At 46.5% G+C, this 23,167-nt stretch overlaps 2 protein-coding genes across 14 annotated transcripts in view; one reads left to right on the forward strand and one right to left on the reverse strand.

Annotated features, from left to right (window-relative positions):
• Positions 1 to 23,167, forward strand: part of FGFR2 (fibroblast growth factor receptor 2) — a 105,533-nt gene that overhangs the window by 80,259 nt on the left and 2,107 nt on the right. For all 13 annotated transcript variants that reach the window (XM_084772683.1, XM_084772672.1, XM_084772680.1 and 10 more), the window contains 8 exons: positions 745 to 896; positions 3,787 to 3,908; positions 5,975 to 6,085; positions 8,343 to 8,533; positions 14,712 to 14,834; positions 16,401 to 16,471; positions 18,037 to 18,174; positions 19,977 to 20,082. In XM_084772683.1, coding sequence (XP_084628809.1) covers positions 745 to 896; positions 3,787 to 3,908; positions 5,975 to 6,085; positions 8,343 to 8,533; positions 14,712 to 14,834; positions 16,401 to 16,471; positions 18,037 to 18,174; positions 19,977 to 20,082 — 1,014 coding nt within the window. The remainder of the gene's footprint in view (positions 1 to 744; positions 897 to 3,786; positions 3,909 to 5,974; positions 6,086 to 8,342; positions 8,534 to 14,711; positions 14,835 to 16,400; positions 16,472 to 18,036; positions 18,175 to 19,976; positions 20,083 to 23,167) is intronic.
• Positions 14,864 to 16,325, reverse strand: LOC311592385 (small ribosomal subunit protein uS8-like). The gene has a single exon (XM_084772741.1). It carries the CDS (start codon positions 16,080 to 16,082, stop codon positions 15,600 to 15,602), a length of 483 nt encoding a protein of 160 aa, XP_084628867.1. The 5' UTR covers positions 16,083 to 16,325; the 3' UTR covers positions 14,864 to 15,599.

Genomic DNA, 23,167 nt, shown 5'->3' on the forward strand with positions numbered 1-23,167 from the left:
AGGCAAAGGCCATGTGGAAGAGCTCATCTGCGAAACGTCTGTGAATCCCTACCTGTTGATTCGATTTGGATTTGCTTTTATGTTATGGTCCTGGAAATTGAAGGTGGGGCCTTGTGCACGCTTGGCCAGCGCCCTGTAGCTGAGCCCAGCCTTCATATTAGTCACTGGAGCACAGCATTAATCTGTGGGCTGGGCATGACTGAAAGGACCTTGGTCATTCAGAGATCTGACCAAGGAAAGGCAAAAGACTATAATGAAGCCAGTGGGGTCGGCCTGCACGTTCTTAAGTGGCTGTCTTTAGAATATTAAGATGAGGAGCTGGAGAGATGGTTCACCCATTTAAGAACATTGGTTGCTCTTCTAGAAGACCCAGGTTCAGTTCCCAGCACCCACATGGTAGCTCACAACTGTCTGTAACCCCAGTTCCAGGGGATCTGACACTCTCACACATATACATATAGGCAAAACACCAATGTACATACCAAAACAAAACCCTAATTAAAAAAAAATTTGAAGATGAAAGAAAGAAATACTATGATTAAACTTCCCTAAGCGCTTTTATTTGGGACACCTGGCCTTCGGACGATAGAGGGTATCCTGTGACTTTTCGTTTTGGTCCATGCTCTTTTGCCTGGTTCTTCCCGATTCTTTGTAAGAAGGAATGTTCTGGCTGGGTCCCAGCTCACTTCTGGCCTCCCCAGGTAGAGCCAGGATTACATCTGCTTCTTTGCATTTTGTATCCAGGTTTCGGCCGAGTCCAGCTCCTCCATGAACTCCAACACCCCACTGGTGAGGATAACAACACGTCTGTCCTCAACGGCAGACACCCCGATGCTAGCAGGGGTCTCCGAGTACGAGTTGCCAGAGGATCCCAAGTGGGAATTCCCCAGAGACAAGTGAGTCCTTTTCTGTGCGTAGCCCCAGGGAATGCTGGGATTTAAATTGGGAATATTGTATTGACCTTTTCTTTTCATAGCCTTTAGCTGCGAAGGTCTTACGCGGACATTGTCAGCAGGAGTGAGAGTATGTTTCTAAATAACCAACTCCTGGGGGGAAAATATTTTTAAAAATAGCTCCTTCAAAGCAGAGCTGCAAGATGGCCTCTGGTTATCACTGTTTAAGTTTCTAGACAATTCAAACCCAGTCAGATGGAATAAAAGTTACGCAGCCCTTAAAACAGAGCTAATTTGTTGTTGTTGTTGTTTAGTTTTAATGTTGTTTCCTTTTTTAATGGCCATTACTGTGATATATAGTGGGCTGCAGGTTTCAAATCTGAACCCAATACCTGATTTCTTTGATCTACAATACTTTTGCTTATCAGATGATAGAGCCATATCAAGGTTGCTGTGCAGGCTTGGACCGGCGCCTCGCTAGGAGCCGTTTTGTCTCTTGGCCCAGCCTGAATAACTCTGTTATTTGGCCCTGTGCACAGCTGGATTTGAATCCCAGTCCTGCCAGCCAGTATCTGGGGAGGCCTGAGGGACTCACTCCATTCTCTGAACTTCTTCCTGTAAGATGAGGGTGGTGGTCTGCACCTCCTGAGGCCGAGCACAGTTCTTGCTTGTGGGAAAAATCTCTCATTGCCACTCGGGTCTTGCTAACCAAGGACCTTTGAATTGCAAACTCCCGCCAGAGGGTGTGTTTAACCCAGCTGGCGGTGAGGAGAGTGGGCTACCAGTTTCTGCCCTCTAGGTAGAAGACCACCCTTAGCTCTGGGGGGGGGGGGTGAGTTCCCTGGAAGGTTGGCAGCTTCCTTCCTGTAGGATGAAGTTTCCCCAAGACTAGATATGGCCAGCTCTAGTTGAAAGGGGCGGGTGGTGTGTGTGTGTGTGTGTGTGTGTGTGTGTGTGTGTGTGTGTGTGTGTGTGTGTGTGTGAAGCTTGGGTCTCCCTTGGATGTTTGTATCCACACCATTCCAGGCACTTTGGTTCCCAATTTAGAGATCTTTACATCTACTTCATATATGCCTAATCCAGGGCCGAGGAACTGTCTGTGCAGCCTTCAGTTTATGTCAGTGGAAACAATTTCCAGTTTATTTGTGTACCTCAGTGACAAGAGCTTCCATTCACTCCTTCACTCATTCAGAGAATGTTTATTGGACATTTTTCTGGTGAGGTACCAGAGCAAACACAAAGAATGGTTTCTTTACCTCCAGAATTTTGAGAAAGGAAAGGATGTTTCTCTTGACCCTTGCCAGCACTCCTAGCTGTGTGTAATTATATAAATAGCTGGGATTGTGTGCACATTCCTGTATATACAAGCCTTGAATTGGGGAGTTGTGCTCGTATGTTAAAAACTTGCAGCTCTCAGGTTTGAGTCTGTCCTTTGGGCCACCTGTGACACTGCAGTCAACAGTGTGAGTCTGTGTTGCCCAGAGGCTCCCACCCGCGGGTACCCGAGTGTGGAAAATCTGAGCGCCATGCATTTGCAAGCAGTGTTTAGCACAAATGTAGGTGGAGCAGATTTCCAATGAATGAGGCCTATTTAGAAGCGGTTTATTAGATTGGAGGCAAAAGCTACACAAAGAGAGGTTTGTTATGCTTGTAGTAGCTGGGCAATAGGACATAAATTAGCCATTTTCCAACGCAAATATTTATTTTCTGCCAAGATGTTCAATTTGATTTTAGTTCTTGACTGAAAAAGGGGAAGGGGGTGCCTTCAGCGTAGCATGTGCTGCTCTCTATTTCCTTTCTATTTTGAACTTTTCAGAACGTTATGTACTTACTGTAAATGCTGTACAGTGAGGACACCTCAAGGCTTGTGCTTATGTTTAAAAAAAAAAAAAAGGAAAGGAAAGAAAGCACCCTCAGGCTGGAACTCTAGCTCCCTGGTTAAGAGCGGGACCTGCTCTGGTTAAGGACTAGAGTTCAGTTCCCAGCACCCATGATGGGGGAGGGCTCACAACTTCCTGTAACTCCAGATCTGGGGGATCTGATATATCTGGGCTAGTGAGCACCTGCGTTCACATGCACATATCCCTTCCCCAGAAGCATACGTACACATAATTAAAACAAATAAAAAGCATTCATAAAACACACACACGCACTCGCACACACTCATAAATATTCCAAAGACATTCCTGTCCTTTTGGCTTCCAGAACACTTACAACAATGTCAGGTTATGTGTCTGACGTGCATAAAACTTTTATGCTTAAAATTGGAATTTGTGCTGTTTGCTTTCTATTTTCTTCCTTGTTTATTTTGGGTAGAGATAAAAATTTCTAAATTTAAATTTAAAAAAATATTCTGCCTGTTTTCTAGAAGTTTCTTTCAATGAGACACTGCAGATTCTTTGAAATGTGCTGAAGATTTCTATCCTGTAACTTGGCCAACAATGTAACTGTAAAAATTTACTGGTATTGAATAATAGTGATTTGAAAGCTGCCACTTTACAGGGACAGAAAATAAGAACAGCCTTTCATGGTTCTTTTTTTTTCCCCTCTTTGCGACACTTTAAATTACAAATATTTAGTTGGCCCAGAACCAAAAACTCCTCACAGTTGGCATGCAGGGAGCCTGACCACCTCGCTAGCAAGGACACCTTCCATAAAGAAAAAGAAAATAAATCGAGAGCACAAATGTGAAATTTAATAGCTGCGCCAACAGTAATTGACATTCTGGAAAAAAAACGTCACTAAAGAAAATACCCTGCGTGTGCAACGAAGTCTCATTGGTTCCATATGCATGCCTCTGGAAGATTTTTTTTTTTTATATTCAGTTCTGGAATTTCCCTCCCTGTGCCCCGTAGCCAGACACTGTGTGCTAATCCCCTATTTACACATTTAGGCTGACGCTGGGCAAGCCCCTGGGGGAAGGTTGCTTCGGGCAAGTAGTCATGGCTGAAGCAGTGGGAATCGATAAGGACAAGCTCAAGGAGGCGGTCACCGTGGCAGTGAAGATGTTGAAAGGTGAGTGGGCAGGCGGGCAGGGGGCAAAGGCTCTTATCAGGAGTGTTCCTTCGGTGACATGCGAACTTTGCAGTGCTGTGGGGTCAGAGAGAGGAGGATTTACCTTGAGCTGTGTGTTCTCAAGAAGAAAAGCCAGTTTATGAGCACATAGTAGCTTGCTGGGCTGAGCTGCGCTCTGACTTTTTGTAAGAGGCCGATTCTCTTCTCCTGTGCCTTCCTGGACTTAGGGACTTAGGGTTTGGGTAGGATTTGATTTTGGTAAATTCGGCACCCAAACTTCTAACATACAAGTAAGAAAAGGTAGGTATTGGTGTGGGAACAAGGAGAGAAGTCCAGGAAGCAGAGTGCCACATTCTGTCAAGATGTGGGCTTGAAGAGTCACCTAGAAGCCAAAAAGGAACAAACAAACTTGGGACTGATGCAGAGTCTTAGGGACAATGTAAGCAATAACCCCAGGATGTTCTTTAGAGGGGGCTGGGAGCCTCAATATTTGTACACAGCCCTTCCAACCCAGCTTGATGCCCAAGTCCAAGGAGCTTGAATTACTTTCAACTATTAACTTATTCTTGCATGGTATCCTTTTACATGAAGAGTTGAAGGACAAGGTCACAGTGTGGACCCTGTTGTGGGGGTCTCAGAAAGGAGGATCCCATGCCCCATGTTTCCCTAGCTTGTAGGCAGAGAAGTCTGTTCTGGGTGTGTAAGATGCTGAGCATACTTAGCAGGCAGGCCTTCTCTTTCTTTGGTGGGATGCCTACCACATCCCTCCCTGCTGAGAACATACCAACAACAACAAAAAAAAAGAGCCTGGAGCATCGTTCATTTTCTTTTTAGTTATTGACCTGAGACATTCCTTGCTTTGAGGTTGATACCGGGGAGGAGATAGCAAGGATCCAGGTACCAGGACAGAGGCACCCACTGGTACCCACTGGGAGTGTTGGTGTGGGAAGGACCGGGCATCACACTGCTTTCTATATGACTTCTGGTTTTGAGATCATAAGGCCGTTGCCAAAAGGAAGGTTTAAGGGGTTGGCCTTCCTCTTTAAGCAAGATTATCCACCGTCCTTGGTCAGAGGACACCCAAAGCCTTTTCAACATGCTTTGTGACAGCCAGAGAGCACGGCTGAGGTCTAGGGAAGGCAGCATGCTCTTCTCCATATAGGAAGGGATAGATTCTTAGATGTCCGCACTCCTATTTCATTTTTAAAGCTGCATTCAGCCCCTTTTCTTTTCTTTTAGCTCAGAATTTAAAAAAAAAAAAAAGAAGTTTCCGTATTGAATTAGCCAGTGGTAGACTGTTTGAGTGGCGTGTGAATGGCAGCGGGCTTGCATCCTAGCACTGCAAGAATCAAAGTGACGGCAGAAGAATTAACTTAAAGGAGGGCACACTGTGAATGGCCTTACCTCCTATTTGAAGCTCCCTGCGAGCCCATGTGTGTTGGGCCTCTGCCATGCATGTGCCATGCATGTGAGACATGACTTGTACTTCTCTCAGTGGTGGAGTGGTATTGGAGCCTTTGAGAGAGCTTTTTGCTCTCTCAGACTGTCTCTGTAAGCATACACATTTACAGACACACTTGTGGGCTACTTCCAGGGTCTAACTTTGAATCAGCTAAAGGCTGTGTTTCAAATTTTTGCTCTATAAAGACCAATTTCCCAGTGGTTCCCAGTGTTTTTCCTACGTTTTCCTCCCCATCACTCTCAGAATTGTTTGGGGGGGGGGCATCAGGAAATCTGGCATGTTCTTTAGAAGGTACCTTAGATACACCATAGGGTGGAGGTAGTTCACAATCAAGAACTTCTCTTCAAAAGACTTGGCCTTAGTGTTGGGGGGTCAAGATTTGGTCCCAACTCTTGACCATGTGGCCTCCACTGACCTCTCTGATACTGAGCAGGGCACTCCACTGCCTCTGTCTTTATCCTTTCGCTGATCAGATGGGTAAATGTTTCGGGGTCTAAAATTCAAGTTCATGGTGTCCTAAGTAAGAGTTGGATGGCTGGGAGTTGAAACTGTGGGAGCTGGGGGAAGCCAGGCTATTTGTAACTCCCCTGATCCATGTCCGTAGATGACGCCACGGAGAAGGACCTTTCCGATCTGGTGTCAGAGATGGAGATGATGAAGATGATTGGCAAACATAAGAACATCATCAACCTCCTGGGAGCCTGCACCCAGGATGGTGAGTAGGAGGAGGGCGCGCTCTCTGTGTCCACACTGCACTGCTGGGCCGTCAGGCCTCATTTGAAACAACTGGGCTGCCGGCTTTCTGCTTTTAGACCATCTTGAGGGCATATTTTCCCATCAGGCATGTAGTCCAAACCTATCCTATCACTCAAGGGGCTGAGACAAGGGGGCTCACGAGTTTGACACCAGCCCAAGCTCTATAGTAAGACTGTCTCAAAGCTACACAAAAGTGGAAGCTGGGGAGGTTGCTCAGTCAATAGGGGGCTGGCCTTGCGAGCGTGAGGACCTGAGTTTGACCTCTAGACTCCATATTTAAAATTGAGCTCTGGGAAGATGGAGAAAGGTGGATCCTGGGGTTCACTGGCCCACCAGGTTAGCCTTCTTAGAGAGTTCTTGGTCAGTGAGAGACTGTGTCTAAAAGACAAGGCTGTCTCCTGGCCCAACGCACAAGCACAGATACCTGCATGCCTACCTGTATACAAAAAATACACACACACACACACATACACACACACACACACACACATACACACACACACATACACAATTTTTTAAAGTCACTTTTACTCTACCCTTAGGAAGATGTTACCAGCCATGGGCTCACAGCAGGTCTGTGGCTGCCCCCCCCCAGGGTGGAGGGGCAGCATGGAAAGCTGCTGGGGGCGAGGTTGGGGACTGGGGGAAGCTGCTTTGGAAAGGGATTGCTTCTGATGCTTTTGTTGTGTGAGGGGCTGCAGGAGAAGATCAGTAAGTATGCTTTGCTTGAGAAGTTCTTCTCTTCAAGTGGGGACCGAGGAATCCTGTCTTGCTCTAGGCAGCAGATGGCTGAGCCCTCAAGAATAGCTTCACAGAGAGCGAGAGGTGGGGGGCGGGGAGGAAAGAGCAGTCTCCCCCAGGGGGGAATAGTTCCCTGGCTGCTCCCAGGAGGGCCTACTGGCACTTTAGAAATCGATTAGTAGACTTGAAAAAGTGTTGGGGCAGCTTCTCTTTTAGGTGTGCAGGGACTGGAACCTTCTCCAAAGGGCAACTGTAGATATTTTAGACTTTTGTGGGCCTGTGGTCTCTGTTACAAATATTCCAATACAAATGCCATTGTATTGGAAGGGGGAAAAAACCACCCAGCCTATATGATACAGAAATGAATGGACATGGCTTGCCCGTGTGACAGTAAAATATGATGACCCCAACTGGTACTGGGCAGGATGTGGACTGGGGACCATTCTCTCCAGCCCTTGAATCTGCGCCATACTCTGGCTGTTTGAAGCCATCTCAGTTCCCATCTTTTATTGTCATCCTACGAATTTTAATATTTACTTATCCTTACAATATATGTGTATGCATATGCACATAGGTCCATGGGCACCGCCCCCCCCCCCCAACACACACACACACATACAAACATAGCTCAAGGGAGCTAGAAAGGCTAGGCTTCTGACGGAAATTACTTTTCCAGGAAGACAAGGCAATGTTTCTCAACCTGTTGGTTGTTCGACCCCCGCCCCCAAAGGGGATCACGGAAGCCCATTGGAAAATACAGATATTTACATTACGATTCATACCAGTGGCAAAATCACAGCTATGGCTCAGCAGTGAAATAGTTTTATGGTTGCGGGTCACCACACGAGGAACTGTATTAAAGGGTCGCAGCGTTAGGGAGGCTGAGAGCCACTGGTATAGGGCACCGGCACCGACAGCAGAGTTGTTACAGCTATGCCGTATGTTTCTTTAAACCATCAGAAGTTATCGTGTTGATCATCATTTGGGAAGGCTAGAAATGGAGGTATTCTCTTTAATCCATGCCTTTCTGCATGATAAAACTAATTTCAAAATCTAGACAGACGGAGCGGCTGGAGAGATGGCTCAGCGGTTAAGAGCACCAGCTGTTCTTCCAGAGCACCCGGGTTCAATTCCCAGTAACCACATGGCAGCTCACAACTGTCTGTAACTCCAAGATCTGAGACATACGCAGGCAAAACACCAATGCACGTAAAATAAAAATAAATAAGTTTAAAAAAAAAAAGAGATAGACAGACAGGAAGGGAGGTTGGCTGGCTGGGCTGTCACTATGTGATGTAATATTTATCAAGTACTTCCATGCCATGCTCGTGGCTCTAGTTTTGTTCCTCCACACCACAAAACCAACGGTGTGTGTGTGTGTGTGTGTGTGTGTGTGTGTGTGTCACACCTTTGCTGAGTCACCCCAGGTGGTCCCTGCCTTCGCTGCCTTAGGGAGCTTCTCCTCTCTGTCACAGGACCTCTCTACGTCATAGTTGAATACGCGTCGAAAGGCAACCTTCGGGAATACCTCCGAGCCCGGAGGCCGCCTGGCATGGAGTACTCCTACGACATTAACCGAGTTCCTGAGGAGCAGATGACCTTCAAGGACTTGGTGTCCTGCACCTACCAGCTGGCTAGAGGCATGGAGTACTTGGCTTCCCAGAAAGTGAGTGTTTCCCCTTCGCTTGGTTGGTTGGACGCAAAAGCCAGCTAAATGTCTTGGAAAAAGCTGGGCAGTTCCGATGTGCTCACTGTGATCGAGTCCTTGCATGTCTTGTACAACCTGGGAAATATTTTTGTGGTGCTATTCATATTCCAGTTTAATGGGCTCTTGAGAGGCCAGAGAAGTTAACTACAGGAAGAGACCCTGCTCTGGGCAGGGTAAGGGAGGGGGGGGGATGCTCCTGGGTGACCTGGCTTCATTCGAGTGAGCTTGGGGCACAGACTTGGGGGGTGTTAACTTTAGAATGATGGTCTTGATGTGGAATTAAATGATCGGAGAGTGGAGACTGAGTATTTTTGACATAGAGAGTCTGGGATAGCTGTTTATTTTGTCTCCTTCGGTGACTCTGTGGTCAGAAGTTGGCCAGGTCCCCTGAGGTGAATGGTTGGCATTCCAAGCACGCCACTGACAATGGAACTCTAAGCATGCTAGCTATTCCAGAAGCTTAGGCAGGTGCCCAGAGTTTGCGTGGGTATTATCCGAGGACCTACAAGACCCTTCCTCAAGCCCACACTTAGAGGCAGGGTCCTCTGTGGGCAGAGATGGCTCAGCTGCTCCTGCCTGGAGCGGAGCTGACTACAGTTCCATTTCCCATAACTCACAGGTTGCCAAGGACAAAGGGTCCCCTGGAGCGTGCTCCTCTGTCACTTCCAGCCTGAGCTACTCCGAAGGGTCATAAATCTGAATTGCCCCAGGGGCTTTGCTAGTGTGAGGAGTGAAAGGTGACCTGTGTCAGGTGGTACAGGTGGCAGGCCCTTCAGCTGTTTCTCAGCCTTTCTCTCCATCACCTGGGAACTGGTGTGGAGTTGTTTTGCTTTGTTTCCTTTTCTTTTTCCTATTTTCTGGAGAGTTTACACTAATATAGCTTATATATTTTCTTTCTTTTTTTCTTTTCTGTTTTTTAGCCACTATAAAGCCTCTTGATATAGATTAAGAAGCCAAAGTTTAACAGTTTTGAGTTCTGATTTTGTACATGTAGTGTGTGTGTATACATATAGTGGAAGGCTGTTGCCCCTGAGAAAATCTTTGGCATCAAGAAACAGACAGATATTGGCCAGGCTGTGGTAGTCCTGGCACACGCCTTTAATCCCAGCACTCGGGAGGCAGAGGCAGGCGGATCTCTGAGTTTGAGGCCAGCTTGGTCTACAGAGCAAGTGCCGGGACAGCCAGAGAAACCCTGTCTTGAAAAACCAACCAAACAAGAAAGGAAAAAAAAACACCAAACAAACAAACAAACAAACAAACAAAAAACAAAAGAAAGAGACAAATCTAGACTGTGGGACGTTTGACAAGACATCACCTCAGAGTATCTGCGTCATGCTTGGGAGAGCTAGGGCTGTCAGTAGAGTCCTATTTTCTATCGTGCATGAAGCCCTGGGTTCCATCTCGCAGCATGGGGGTATACACTTACAGTCCGAGCACTCAGGAAGTGGAGGCAGGAGATTGGAAACTCAAAGTCATCTTCAGCTAAGTCTCAAGTTTGCAGCCAGCTTGCCGGACATGAAAGTCAGATAGATAGCGAGATGTGTACACAGAGAGAGGCAGATAGATAGATGATAGATAGATTGGTTAAAAGGAGGCTAAAGAGTCAAACAATCAGACACTGAAGTATGATAATCCTAGACTGGTTCTTTGCAGTGAGAGCTGATGGTTTTGCAGTGAGAGTTGATGGTCTTTTTTTTTTTTTTTTTTACTATAAATGGCTAATATTTGAACATGGACTGTATCTTAAATAACATTGCTATGTTCAAGTTGGATTTGGACAGGAGTAATTATGACATTGTGTTAAGATGGGAGTTTGGGCGAGGATAATTGTGTCATTGTGTTAAGATCACAATGCATAGTTGGGAAATTTCTTACCCCAAATTCTTAAACAAACAAACAAAGAAACAAAACCAGAGTTAGGGTTTTAGGGTAATATTTGTGTAATATTTGTCTATGTAACAAGAAGTGATCCAAATGAAACTCAAGTCTGTTAAAATCAACTGTTTTCCGTGAACTGTAGTCACATAGCCGGAAGGTACCTTTACATAGCATTTTTAATGATTTGTGCATACAAAAAAGTTTTATGGTCTGGAATTTTCCACTCATGGCAGCCCATCAACAGTGGAAATGTTTTAGATTTTTGGATTAGGAAATGTTGAGGAATCAAGATGTGAAGAAACTATGATGCTTGCAACTCACTTCTGAAGTGGTCAATAACAAAAACAAGCTGATTCTGTGTGTGTGCATGTGCGCGCACACACATTTGTATATGTACACATGTGCATTTTGTATACATGTATGTGCACACGTATATACATATGTATGTATATGCATGCATATGTATATGCATATTTATATGTGTACACACATGAGTATGTGTATATATATGTGTGTTTGGTTTTGGCGTGTGTATACTAGACATAGGTTAAGTGAATGAGCATCATAAACAAATCTGGCAGATATGGACAGCCATGGCACTTTTTCATCTTGAAATGTTTGAACTGTTTCACATGGAACGCTGGGCCAGGCAGTCAGCCATGTAGGTAGCCTGTTAATTTCTCTAGGCTCAGTTGCTGTGGGGAGTCCTCCTTGGTAGGAGATGGGGGAAAAGTGTTTGTGTGCCGCGGGGCATGCTGCTGATGCCAAAGGGGTAGGAGAACGGCCTCTTCCCTTTCTTCCATCCTCGAGGCTCACCAGATAGATGCCTGTTCTCTAGGCTGGGCTGTTCAGTGGGCTGGCCAGAACAGGTGTCGCCCTGGATTTCTTTCTTTCTTTCTTTTTTCTTTTCTTTTCTTTTCTTTTTTTTTGTTTTTTGTTTTTTTGTTTTTGGTTTTTTGAGACAGGGTTTCTCTGTGTAGCCTTGGCTGTCCTAGACTAACTTTGTAGACCAGGCTGGCCTTGAACTCACATCAATCCGAGTGCCTCTGCCTCCCGAGTGCTGGGATTAAAGGCGTGTGCCACCACACCCGGCTCACCCTTCATTTCTCAAAACAGGAGTTGTGAGTGGTAACAGTAGGAAAAAAATGCCAGTAGATGTGGAATTTAAAAAAAATAAGTATATAAACAATCACCTACTCATTCAGGGCCTTACAGTGCCAGGCAGGTACCCTGGGCCCTCGGGGCCTCTGCAAAGCTATCAAGGGTGAGTGTTAGGGTCAGATGCCTTACAATTTGCCCTTGTGCGGTGCATTGTTACTCTTTGGGACAAACTTTATCAGGTCCTAAGACACTAAAAGAAGTTGGTAGTTGGAATTTGGGCGTGGTCTACTGTTGATTAGGTGAGGAGAAGCGGAGTTAGAAAAGACAAAGACAGCTCCGTACTTTTGACTGGAGAAGTTGAGTGGTGGTGTGGCTTCCCAAAGTGAGGAGGAACTGGGAGCCAGGACATGGAGCCAGGATGTGGGGCAGGGAGGGAGTTCTGTAGAAAATGCAACACTCCCGTTGAACATGTGTGAGAGCCGGCTAAGGCAAGGCTTTTACCAGGAAGCCATAGGCTGAAGCTCAGCCCTGAACCAAACACATCAGTAGGAGGCCAAACAGGAGGAGGGTGTGGCTGTTGATATGGTGTGAACTGGGAAGAAGCTGAGATGAAGGAGACCAGGATGTCACTCTTAGGCACCACTAGAAGGATTTCTGGGCCAACGTTGAGGTCAGCTGTGTGTCCCTGCTCAGAGTCGGGGGAGGGGCATGCTGGTCCATGTGGTCACAGGACTGGTGGCGGTTCCAAACCACCCTAGTGTTGTGGACTTGAAACTTCATGGTTTGCAGCTGCTAGGTACAGTGGAGCTAGCTAGGCTTGTCACATGAATTTTGCAAAAAGGGGAATGAGTATATTTGGGGGTTGCAGAAACGGTGGGGAGCAGAAGTATCTTTACAAATAACATGGTGATCATTGTAGTTACTCTTATTACTAATTGCCAGTCACCTGTTGAGGGTCTGCCTCGGCCAGACACAGCATGGTTCTGAGTCTTCTGTTTAGCGCCTGGTATTTTCCAGCACTCGAGGATATAGAGTGAGGAAGATGGTAGCAGTGGCCTATGGCTGCCTCTCAGTACCAGTTGAGCCTCATTGTGTGGTCAGAGCCCCCTGCAGGGGAAGCTTGATTCTTCTGACCGCTGAGCTTGCCAAACACAGAGAGCACATGTCAGCAGGAACACGCCACCAGGAGAACTTGGCCTGGGCCTTGGAAGTTGAATTTGAAGAGGCCTCCAAACTGGCGTTGCACTCCAGCACAGGCCGAGCTGCAGGCAGCCCCGGGAGCTCTCACATTTCCCACTCCTAGTCTGGCCAGGAACACAGAGACTTGGGTGGCTTGCCAGCTTCCTCGTCTTTGATTTTGGCCCACCCACACATGCAAGCGAACACAGGGGATGATGCTTGGGTGTGGTGATGGCAGAGTTAAAATAATTCCTTATTCATGTTTCAGAAGCAATTAGGCTTGTTCCATTTTTATTTGGTCATTTCATTTCATGGAGAGTTTACAGTAGGTCATTTCGCAGTTCGCTCATCCAGTAGATGAAGTCTTTCCCTGCTTCATGTGAAAACTTAACCTTGGTTCGTAACCTACATGGAGGCATTTGAGGGTAGTGCTCTTCTAAAAATAGAGGTGGGTGATCAGGGGTTCTGTTTACTGTGTCCTTAATGGAATCGTAGGCTGCTAAAGTACCCCTGAAACACAATAGCTAGGGAAAGCAGAGCCTTTATAAACAATAATGGCCAGACCTTCCCAAGACCATAGTTACTGTTGGGACATTGCATCCTTTCATCATGTGCATCCTAACAGGCCCAGCAATGCCAGGCACTGATGTATGTGCAGACACAGTGTAGTCCCTGCACTGGCTGGGTGTCATAATAGGCTGTGCTGAGAATGTGGACAGAAGAGCTCTGGCTGGGCAGTGTGCCAGGAGAGGACATGCTGGGCTGTGTCTGAAGCAGATAGTGTGTGAGGTGTAAAGGAGGAATCAAGAGAGTGTGTGTGTGTGGGTTTTGTTTTGTTTTGTTTTTCAAGACAGGGTTTCTCTGTGTAGCCTTGGCTGTCCTGGACTTGCTTTGTAGACCAGGCTGGCCTCAAACTCACAGCAAAGAAAGCATCTGTACAGTCAATGTAGCAGTCCACAGAGACAGGGGGAAGGACAGTGACCGTGGCCTGGCCTTAAGGGACAGATGTTGGAGCCGTCTTGAAGCTGGAATGAATGGTCAGGACTTGAGTGTAGACTAAGGACCAAACAAGATAGGAGGTCAGAGTACAGATATTGGCCTTGAGATGTGAAGAGGGCGATGCTGTCTGCAGGAATGTCCCAGAGTGACCTGAGTCTCAGCGCAGGCCAGGCTGGAGGGAGGGGTTTGCAACTGCTGTCCGCATCTAAGAATTGGTGCCACAGGATAGAAGAGACAACACAAACCGTCTGTGGCAGCTTCTTTGCTTTTTAGGGATACAGGAAGAAGGGAGTCAGCCCAAAAGACTTGCAAGAGAATAAAGCAAGAGAAAGAAGACTGGGGGAGGCTTCAGTGAAGGGACCGTTTCTAGAAACAGACATCAAGAGTGTCCATAACTGCAGAGAGGGGAAGTGAGGAGGGTCCTCATACAGCCTAGAAGGCAAGCCTGGGAAAGGAAAGACAGGAACGACTGAACTAGACCTTGCTGAGACCAAGTGTTTGTAGGACATGAGGTCACATTGTGAGAGAAGTGACCGTGAGATAAGGAAGACAGCTGGAATTTAATTTAGTTGTCTTAAAGTCGCGCTTTAGTGGGTGGGAAAGAGCAAGGGTTGATTGAGCTCAAAGTTTCTAAAGAATATGGTATCTAATGTCCACTTCGTGTGAAGCTGCAGGAGACTGACACTTGCAGATAATGGAACGTGGTTATACAACCAACCTTTACTTTCTAAGAGGCCTAGGGCCTTTGTTTATTTATTCAAGTTAGAATGAGTGATCATTGCTTCATGGTTGGGGCTCTTGTATACGCTACTCATCCGGTTGAGTTTACAGCCCAGCATGGCTCTTGCAGAATTCTGCACCTAGTTTTCGACTTGGGGGTGTATTTTCTGTCTTGCCTTCTTTCTTAAGAGTCTATTTGTCTTCTCATCTCCAAACACGTTGGGATTATCTCTCTCTCTCTCTTCTTCCTCGGTTGCAGTGTATCCATCGAGATTTGGCAGCCAGAAACGTGTTGGTAACGGAAAACAATGTGATGAAGATAGCAGACTTTGGCCTGGCCAGGGATATCAACAACATAGACTATTACAAAAAGACCACAAATGTGAGTATGTGATGTAACACTGGGCGGGGGGTGGGGTTAAGGAGGTTACAGAATGACACAAGTTTATCGGTGGGAGAACCATGGGCCTTCTCGCCTCCACATTATATTGTGTTGTTTTTGCTTAACTCTTCATCGGCAAATGTAAGCTATATCTGAGATAGGTCAGGTGTATATGGAATATTCTTTTATACAGAATAACAATCAATGACCTCCAAGGCTCTCTTTAAAAATCTTCCTAATTAGGGAGGGGATGGCTAGATGGCTCAGCTCTTGTAGCAAGGACTAGAACTTGGAAATTTGCTGGGTTCATTTTCTTGCCTAGAGTCTGATCAGGGTGTATCTGGGAACTAGGGAGATAGATGATAATGAGGACAAAGAAGTGTCACTTTGATACTTTAGTCAAAGAACCACATCTATGCATCTTAGCCAGTATGCACAGAGCTGGTTGGAGCGTATTCCTACCCTAGTGGTAAACCAATTAGAAAGCCATCACTTCACTCAGAGGGTAAGGTGGTTATCTGGGGATGGTGTGGGAGGGAGCCTGGGCTGCCTAGCACTGGGTGCTGGATGGTTGCGCAGGTGTGGAGCCCAAATTCAAGACAGGCTGGAAATGAGGAAGGGACAGGAACCTAAATCTACTTTCCAGACCTGGTTCTTTGAACCATCCAGGAAGTCCTGGGACTTCATCTGGCCCCTTAGTGTTTTTTTGTTTTGTTTTGTTTTGTTTTTTTGTCCACAAAGGCTTTTTATTTATGTGTTACATGTCTAGAAAAAGAATCCCAGGATTTTCCCTCCTGTGTGTTCTCGTCTTGCTTCTTCATGGTCCATGATGCCGGCTGAGGTTGTCAGTACAATGAAGCCAAACTGACGGGTCGGGAGCAGATTGTTCTGCCATTTTTCTAGGTCCTTAAGTTGTACATCAAATCTAGGGCTGATCACGCCACACCTGTTCAGCCTGCCTGTGAGGTTCACAACAATTTTCCCAGCTCTGTGGTCATCAATAATCTCAAATTCACCGATGTAGCCATGCTTCATCATCACAGTCAGGAAGCGGACAATGACTTTAGAGCACGGCCTGATGAGCACCTGGCGTTTGCCTCTCTTCTCGGCGTTATTGATGCTCTTGAGAGCATCTGCCAGGATGTTCATGCGCACCATGGTGACGGTGCGGAAAGATGGTGGAAAGAGCCCCTTAGTGTTTTTAATAAACAAGCAAACAAGGGGCCCTAAGCATGTCACTGCACTCATTTCTTCTACCTCCCATCAAATGCACAGACTTGTCTCCCAGGACTCAGAGTTTCTCTCCACATTGCAGGAAGGCCCTACAGGACGTACTCGGTCCATGTAGTTCTTGGGTCCTTTATTTTAAATTTTGACAAGATTAGGAAGCCAGGTGTGGGAGCTCAAAAGCTGAGGCAGGAGGACTGCCAAGAGACCAGGCCTACCCTGACCTAACTGTAAGTTGTGGGCTACAAAAACAAGGCAGTACAATTACATAGGGCTTGGCTCCATAGGATCCATGGCGGTACCCTTGTAAGACCTACGGGTTTTTATATTTCCTTACAGGGGCGACTTCCAGTCAAGTGGATGGCTCCTGAAGCCCTATTTGATAGAGTTTACACTCATCAGAGTGATGTGTAAGTAACTTCTGTCCTTGGTTCCTACATGGGTTGAGTTTCAGAAACACTGCAAGTCCCACATGCTCATAGACTACATGGGAGCCAGGAGTCTCTGATGGCAGGGATGTGTGGTAGGTTGGTACCCAGTGTTGGTGACTGATCTGTCTGCCTTTGGGAGGTGGAGACGCCAGCCTCCTGCTGCCACAGTGGAAGCATCCTCCACCCATCACAAATGGCAGATGCTCACTCACCGCACTGTTGCCTCATCTGTCAAGTGGGTAGCACGCTCTTCACACCCTTAAAGGAACTTCTTAGCTAGGCCTGGAAGTGCACATGCACACTCTGAGGTTGATGGTGGGTGAGACGTGGTTGGCTCCATTGACCACCACATCTGGAAGCTGTGATTATTATATTTTAAGTCTTGTCTTAGCCTCTAATAGCATTCTAGAAATACAGTAGAAATTACATAATATTTCTGATGACTCATGAAAACTACTGTTAGAGCCAGGCTCCAACTGATATTGTAGATTGGGAAATTTATCTGAAAGATGTAACCATGAGAAACTGGGTGAAAGATGCTACTTTTTGCCAGTTCCTGTGGGTCAATGATTATTCCAAAAGACAAGGTTTTTTGTATTGTTTTTAATTTGAATGGTCTGGGTTTTTGTTCATTTGTTTTTGTATTTGTATTTTTTAAATTTTCTGATGGACGTGCTGTTTCTGCACCAGCATTGCCTGCTCCCATCAGCCTTCCTAGAAGGAAGGAGGCACAGTTCTTTTTGCGTGAATACACCAGGCCTCTGGACTGGTTTCGCCTATATTGTGGCCTCTACCTGGTAGAAAAACCAGGGAGAGCTCCAGTGCTGACACTGACCTCGTAGAGTCGGTGTGCGTGATTTTCCAGAACTGCAGGACACTAGTAACCTGTGATTCTCTGCTTGGTTATCTTGTAGACTTGAGTCCACCACACTCAGTGGGGAAACCCAGATGTGATTCTCTGAGAAATCAAGTCTAGGCAGCAGGCACCCTGTGAGGTCGCCTCACTTTCTGCCAGAGGAGTCGCTCCTCTTGGGGGCATGCAGTTCTTCCAGCCCTGTGCTGGCTCCCTTCATAAGACACTAAATCACAGAATTTTTGCCTCACGGGGTGCTCCACCGGCCAGCTAGGCCAGGCATCCTGTCACAGAGTCAGCTTTCCGGCCTTATTCTGTCCTCTGTAGATCCATGTTCTTGGGTCAGCCACAAAGGGAGATGGGTGATTTAGACAGAAGAAGCCTGAAGTCAAGGAGTCTAGACACCCCCCTTCCCCACACCCCCACATTACTATCACCACATGAAAGACAAAGAACTGGCAGTGTGGCTCTTTGTCTATCAATGGAAAATTCCATCAGGCTGTCCGCATGTCGTCCTCATTTAGGGAGGCTCCTTGAGGGTCAGGAGAGGGCATGTGGGATGGATTGCGGGAGGGCTCATTCATCTGTGGATGTAAGAAGTGAGTGGGTGTTTATTTTTTTTTAACTGACATGTTTAGGTTTCTGCGATCTGGGCGCATTGTTAATGCTACGGTTTCTCTTTTCTTTGCAGCTGGTCCTTCGGGGTGTTAATGTGGGAGATCTTCACTTTAGGGGGCTCCCCCTACCCAGGGATTCCCGTGGAGGAACTTTTTAAGCTGCTCAAGGAGGGACACAGGATGGACAAGCCTGCCAACTGCACCAATGAGCTGTAAGGGCCGTGGCCACCCATACTGACAGTGCGGTGGGCTCGCCAGATCTGTCCTGTCTCTCCAGACATGCCTTGGGTTCCTCAGGCCCCTCATTTTCTAAACATTCTCTAAGAAGAAGGATTGTTGAAGCTGTTTGGGTAGAAACCCCAGCACTGGGATAGATAGTTACACAGACAACTGTGGCTGGTCCAAAAGAACGTACGGCCTGCCAAAGTGTATGGAGCGGGCCCATGGGAAGAGAGAGCCATATGGTGACATGAACACTTGGAGGTCAGGTACCAAGCTAGGATGCTCCAGGGCTGCCTCTGAAGAATGCACAAGGCTGCTCAACAGCACTAGCTGTGACAATTAGGAAATGGGCTCTTTCCAAAGCGCTTTCAATCGTTAATAATTGTCATGACAACCAGGCAGGGCAGCCCGCACCTGTAATCCCAGGCTGGAGCAGGAAGGTTCCCACAAGGTTGAGGCCAGCCTGGGCCTCAGAATGAAACCCTATTATCGATAAAATAAGATGAAAGTAAGTTAACTTTTAAAAAGTGATAGGGATGGAGCGGTGGGTCGTTTGGTAAAGTGCTTACTGTGGAGGCATGAGGATCTGAGTTTGTTCCTAACGCCCACCTAAGAAGCTGGATACAGGAGCGTGTGCGCCTGTAATCCCACAGACTGCGGAGGTGAAGGTAGGGGCATCCTTGTGGCTTGCTCACCAACCAGCCTAGCCTAAACCAGCAAACCTCAGGTCTCCTTGTGGGGCCCTGTGTCAAAGAAGAAGGTGCATGGCTTCTGAGGAACAATACCCACGGTTGACCTTCAATCTCCAAATGTGCATACATGCCTACCTGTATACACACACAAACACACACACACATGAAAAGAAAAGTGCCATTCCGTCAGATTGAACGGACTAGTGTGTTTGGTTACCCATATCTCAAATTAGGGGCTCGAAGTTTATCCTGGTGCTGTCATTAGGGTACCATTTCTGAGCATGAAAGTGTGAGCTGGTTTCTAGGAATGCCTTCCTCACACTGTAAGAGAAATTGTGTTGTGTTAATGACGCGTGCCCTGTGCAGTGAGGTGCTGCCCCTCCTCTGGGGCAAACTAAGAAAGCGATTGTCCCAGAGACTGCCTTCTATTGTGTGCTTCTTCAGGGGGATTTTAGAGCAGTAATCCCATGAGCACTTTGTGCTGTACGGTGGAGGGCTGATGAATGGCCACTTTTTATAACGCGTTATATAAAGGCATTTATTGTGTGCCCCGTGTTCCTGTTGCTTTTTCTAGCATGGAGGGTCTGTCGAAACTCATAACCAAGATAAGGTGGGAAGTTAATCAGGAAGTGGGCGCAAAGCTCTGTGGTGGCAGATTAGTTTGTATAAACCTTCAAGTTTTGGGGTGTGTGTGTGTGTAATTTTTAGTTTTTTTTTTTTTTAACTGAGAAACGTTTGTCAACCGACTTTTAAGACAAAACTCTAAATGTAGTTCAGGCAGGAATGTTCTGGGAAGGAGAAGAGAGGCAAGCTGTAAATGTGTCTCATTCCATCCCCTTGAGCTAGCTGAAGAGTGTGCCGGCATCGTGGTAGGTCACACTGTCCCAGAGAGGATAGTAAAACACATAGCTGTATCTTTCTGGGTCCAGAGTCGCCCTCCTAAAGCCTTCTGGGTTACAGAGAAGTTTCTGGAGTATCAGTGTCAGTGTAGTTATATTTCATTATTTAGGGCATGTCTCCATGCCACCTGTTAAAACCAACCGCATCTGTATAAAAAGTGCGTAACGACATCAACTCACCGGAGATATTCTTTTCCCCAGGTATATGATGATGAGGGACTGTTGGCATGCTGTACCCTCGCAGAGACCCACGTTCAAGCAGTTGGTCGAAGACTTGGATCGAATTCTAACTCTCACCACCAATGAGGTAAAAGATTCCTTCCAGAAGCCTGGCGACCCTGCTCGGCTTGGGAGACCCCTATTCGTTAGCCCCAAACTCCGCTGTTGGAGTCGGTGTAATGCTTATCATTTTCAGACAAGGCTTAGGCATGGTTAAGCCTGTGTGTTCCTTTCCATTCCAGGTCCTCCCCCCAACCCCCCCCCCCCCCCGCACCTCAGAACTGAATTTTGAGACTTCTGACTCATAAGGTTGGAGGCTGAGGCCCTCCTGAGCTGCCCTTATGGCAATTGGTAGTGCTGTATCCCAGGGTGTGTGTGTAGAGTGAGGCAGAGGTGGGGATGTTTTGTGGTAGCACTTCGGTGTATGTGGGAAGGCTCTGGCATGTAACACGAGCCCTGGATTCTGTGTCCTGGTGGTTAGTGTGAATGCTGCTTGTGCTCAGGGGCTGAGCAACTTGATGGAAGGCAGTGACATTATGCGGTTTCCATGTGTCACTTGCCCTATGTGAGCCTGCCTAGAAAGACAGGTGGCTTGGATCTTTCTCTGTGACATGTGTGTCACACATATCATGTATGACTTACATTATATAATTCTGTTACAAGTGACGGGATTGTTAAGTGACAGTTGGTGCCTGTAGTTAAAGTATTTATCTTAGGGTCGGGCTTGGGGGGTGGGGAGTGGGTTGTCAGTAGCGCGCTTGCCCCACGAGCATGGGTTTGAGATCCAGGACTCACAGAGAAAGCCTCGTGGGATGGTGTTTGTAATCCCAGGACTGAGGAGACAGAGACTGGGGGTGGGGGAAGTCCTTGGAGCTCAGTGGCCAGCTTCAAGTCCCAGTGAGAGTTCCCGTCTCATAAAACAAGGCCTCCACATGCATGTCCAACCCACACACATGTGAATACATACATAAAATATTTTATAATGTATGCCAACCAAAGATACCATTTTCTGTTACTCTTTGCATGCTCTCCTAAATACAGGCATGTCTCTGGCTTCAACATAAGTTGAATGGCCTTTAACGGTTTAGAAAGGATATTCTGCGAGCAGAAAACCTGATAGGCCCACACAGCTCGGGGAAACCATGATAAAAAATCATACTTTACTTTTGAGATAGTCTCTCTGAGTATGCCAAGCAACATCCCCTCACAAAGAAAAGGAGAAGAATACAGTCCATTTCTGATTTTTAAAAAAATAGAGTGATTAAAAAGAAAGAAAGAAAAAAAAAACCAGTCGAACGTAGAGATATAAAGCCTTAATGTGGCAATTTTATCTTGTGTTGTTGGCTGTGGCTTGTGCTGGATAAAGGGAGAGCTTGCATTTAAATGAACACAGCTGACCTTCAGAAGTTGAAAGGAAAGGAATAGTTCAAGGGGGGAAGGGGGAAAAAAAGCCAACTTTCTTCTCCTGCCAAAATTGTTGTTTCTAGCCTAAGTTCCTTTAACCCTGGGCTTGGAATCCAGTGACCTCCACCCCCCCCCCCCCACCCTTCCATCAGATCTGAAAGTTACAGCTTCATTTAGAAGCTGGGAAGGGCACTAAGGTTTCCATTTAATGATCCCAGGTCCGCACTCAATGTTACGAATTGATATATTTATGCTTAAGAGGGGACCCATTCCTACTGAACTTTATACGCATATCCTAAAATAAGAAAGCAGAAGGCCATATTGTCTAACGGATATAAAGATCGAAGTTTCTTTCCTTCTTAAAATCATTACCACATGCTCAAGAAAAATGGTTCCATTTAGGACAAAATTTCATTTTTATCATTGTAAGCAAAAAGTCCTCTTTTGATGTGGTGGGTGTGTTTGTTTCTGGCTGTGCGGTTAGTGCTGATGTTGTTGGAGCCGACACATCCCCCTTCTTGCATGGCGACTCTTTCTCTTGCCAGTTCTGGTGATGAATTATAGTGGTTTTTTGTCTTTTAAACCGTATGGTCGCCAACATTCTGTGGGCTCTCTGCTGATAACGCTGAGGCTGTTTATGCTGTAGTCTGCTCTTTTTGCCCCCTCTCAGCAAAACCGCACGTCACAGAGGAGTTGCTGGCTTCTGGGTATGTAAGCACAGCCACCCCACTGTGCCAGTGCCGTTAGGCAGTGAGACAAGAAAGGCCCCTGCTTAGAAGTCTTTTCAGGGCTGGGGAATGTAACTCAGTTTATAAGAGTTTTGTGTGCACACAGCCCTGGGTTCGGTCCCCCTGAACTACATAAACTGAGCATTGTGGTGCACACCTGTAATCCCAGCACTCAGGGAGGTAGACACAGGAGGAGTTAGAAGTTCAAGGTCATCCTCAGCTACATAGCTTTGGTGGCCAGGCTGGAATTCTTGAGACCCTGACAAGAAGGGACGGAGGGAGGGAGGGAGGGAGGGAGGGAGGAGACAGACACAAATAGAGATACACAGAGAGAGACTCACAGAGACACAGAGAAAAACCTTTTCCTATTTCAGACCAGGATCAGCCAGTACTTTCTGTAAGACCCAGAGCATAAACATTTTCAGCTTCGAGGCCATATGGTCTCTGTCGAAACTGCCATACTAGCATGAAGAAAGCCACAGCTCTATGTAAATAGATGAGGGTCTGTGTTCCACTAAAACTTTATGGACTCTGAAATTGGGAAATTTATATAATTTCATATGAATTTATATCGTTTCATGTCCCTGGCTGCCGTAAGATATGACTCTTAATTTGATTTTTCTACTACCCATGTACAAATGTTAAGAAGTAGCCTTAGCTCGTGGTCCCAACAGAAACATACATGGGCTTGCACCGGGCCCTGAGCTGGAGGACCTCAGAGCAGCCTGGGATGCTTTGGGAAGACAGAGTAACTTTATGACATTCACGTTTTCAAGACCGAGCCTCCCTTTCCCGGGACTTTCTTCTAACAACCCATTATGGATTTAACATCCACGAGGGCACCCGAGCCTCTCCCCAACCTGTTTACACTGTTAACTCCAAGAGCTTCTGAGAGTAATGAGTTACATCTGGTAGATTACGCAACAAGTGGTGAAGAAGCCCTTCCTCTTAGATGATCCTAGAAACAACAACTGTAGAATGTGATTCAGAAAAAATACATATTCATGACCTGGCTATTTAAAGGGGTCCTGTTGTCTTTTT

This window comes from Acomys minous, assembly GCF_964271855.1.
Source record: "Acomys minous genome assembly, chromosome: 2".
Lineage (NCBI taxonomy): Eukaryota > Metazoa > Chordata > Mammalia > Rodentia > Muridae > Acomys > Acomys minous.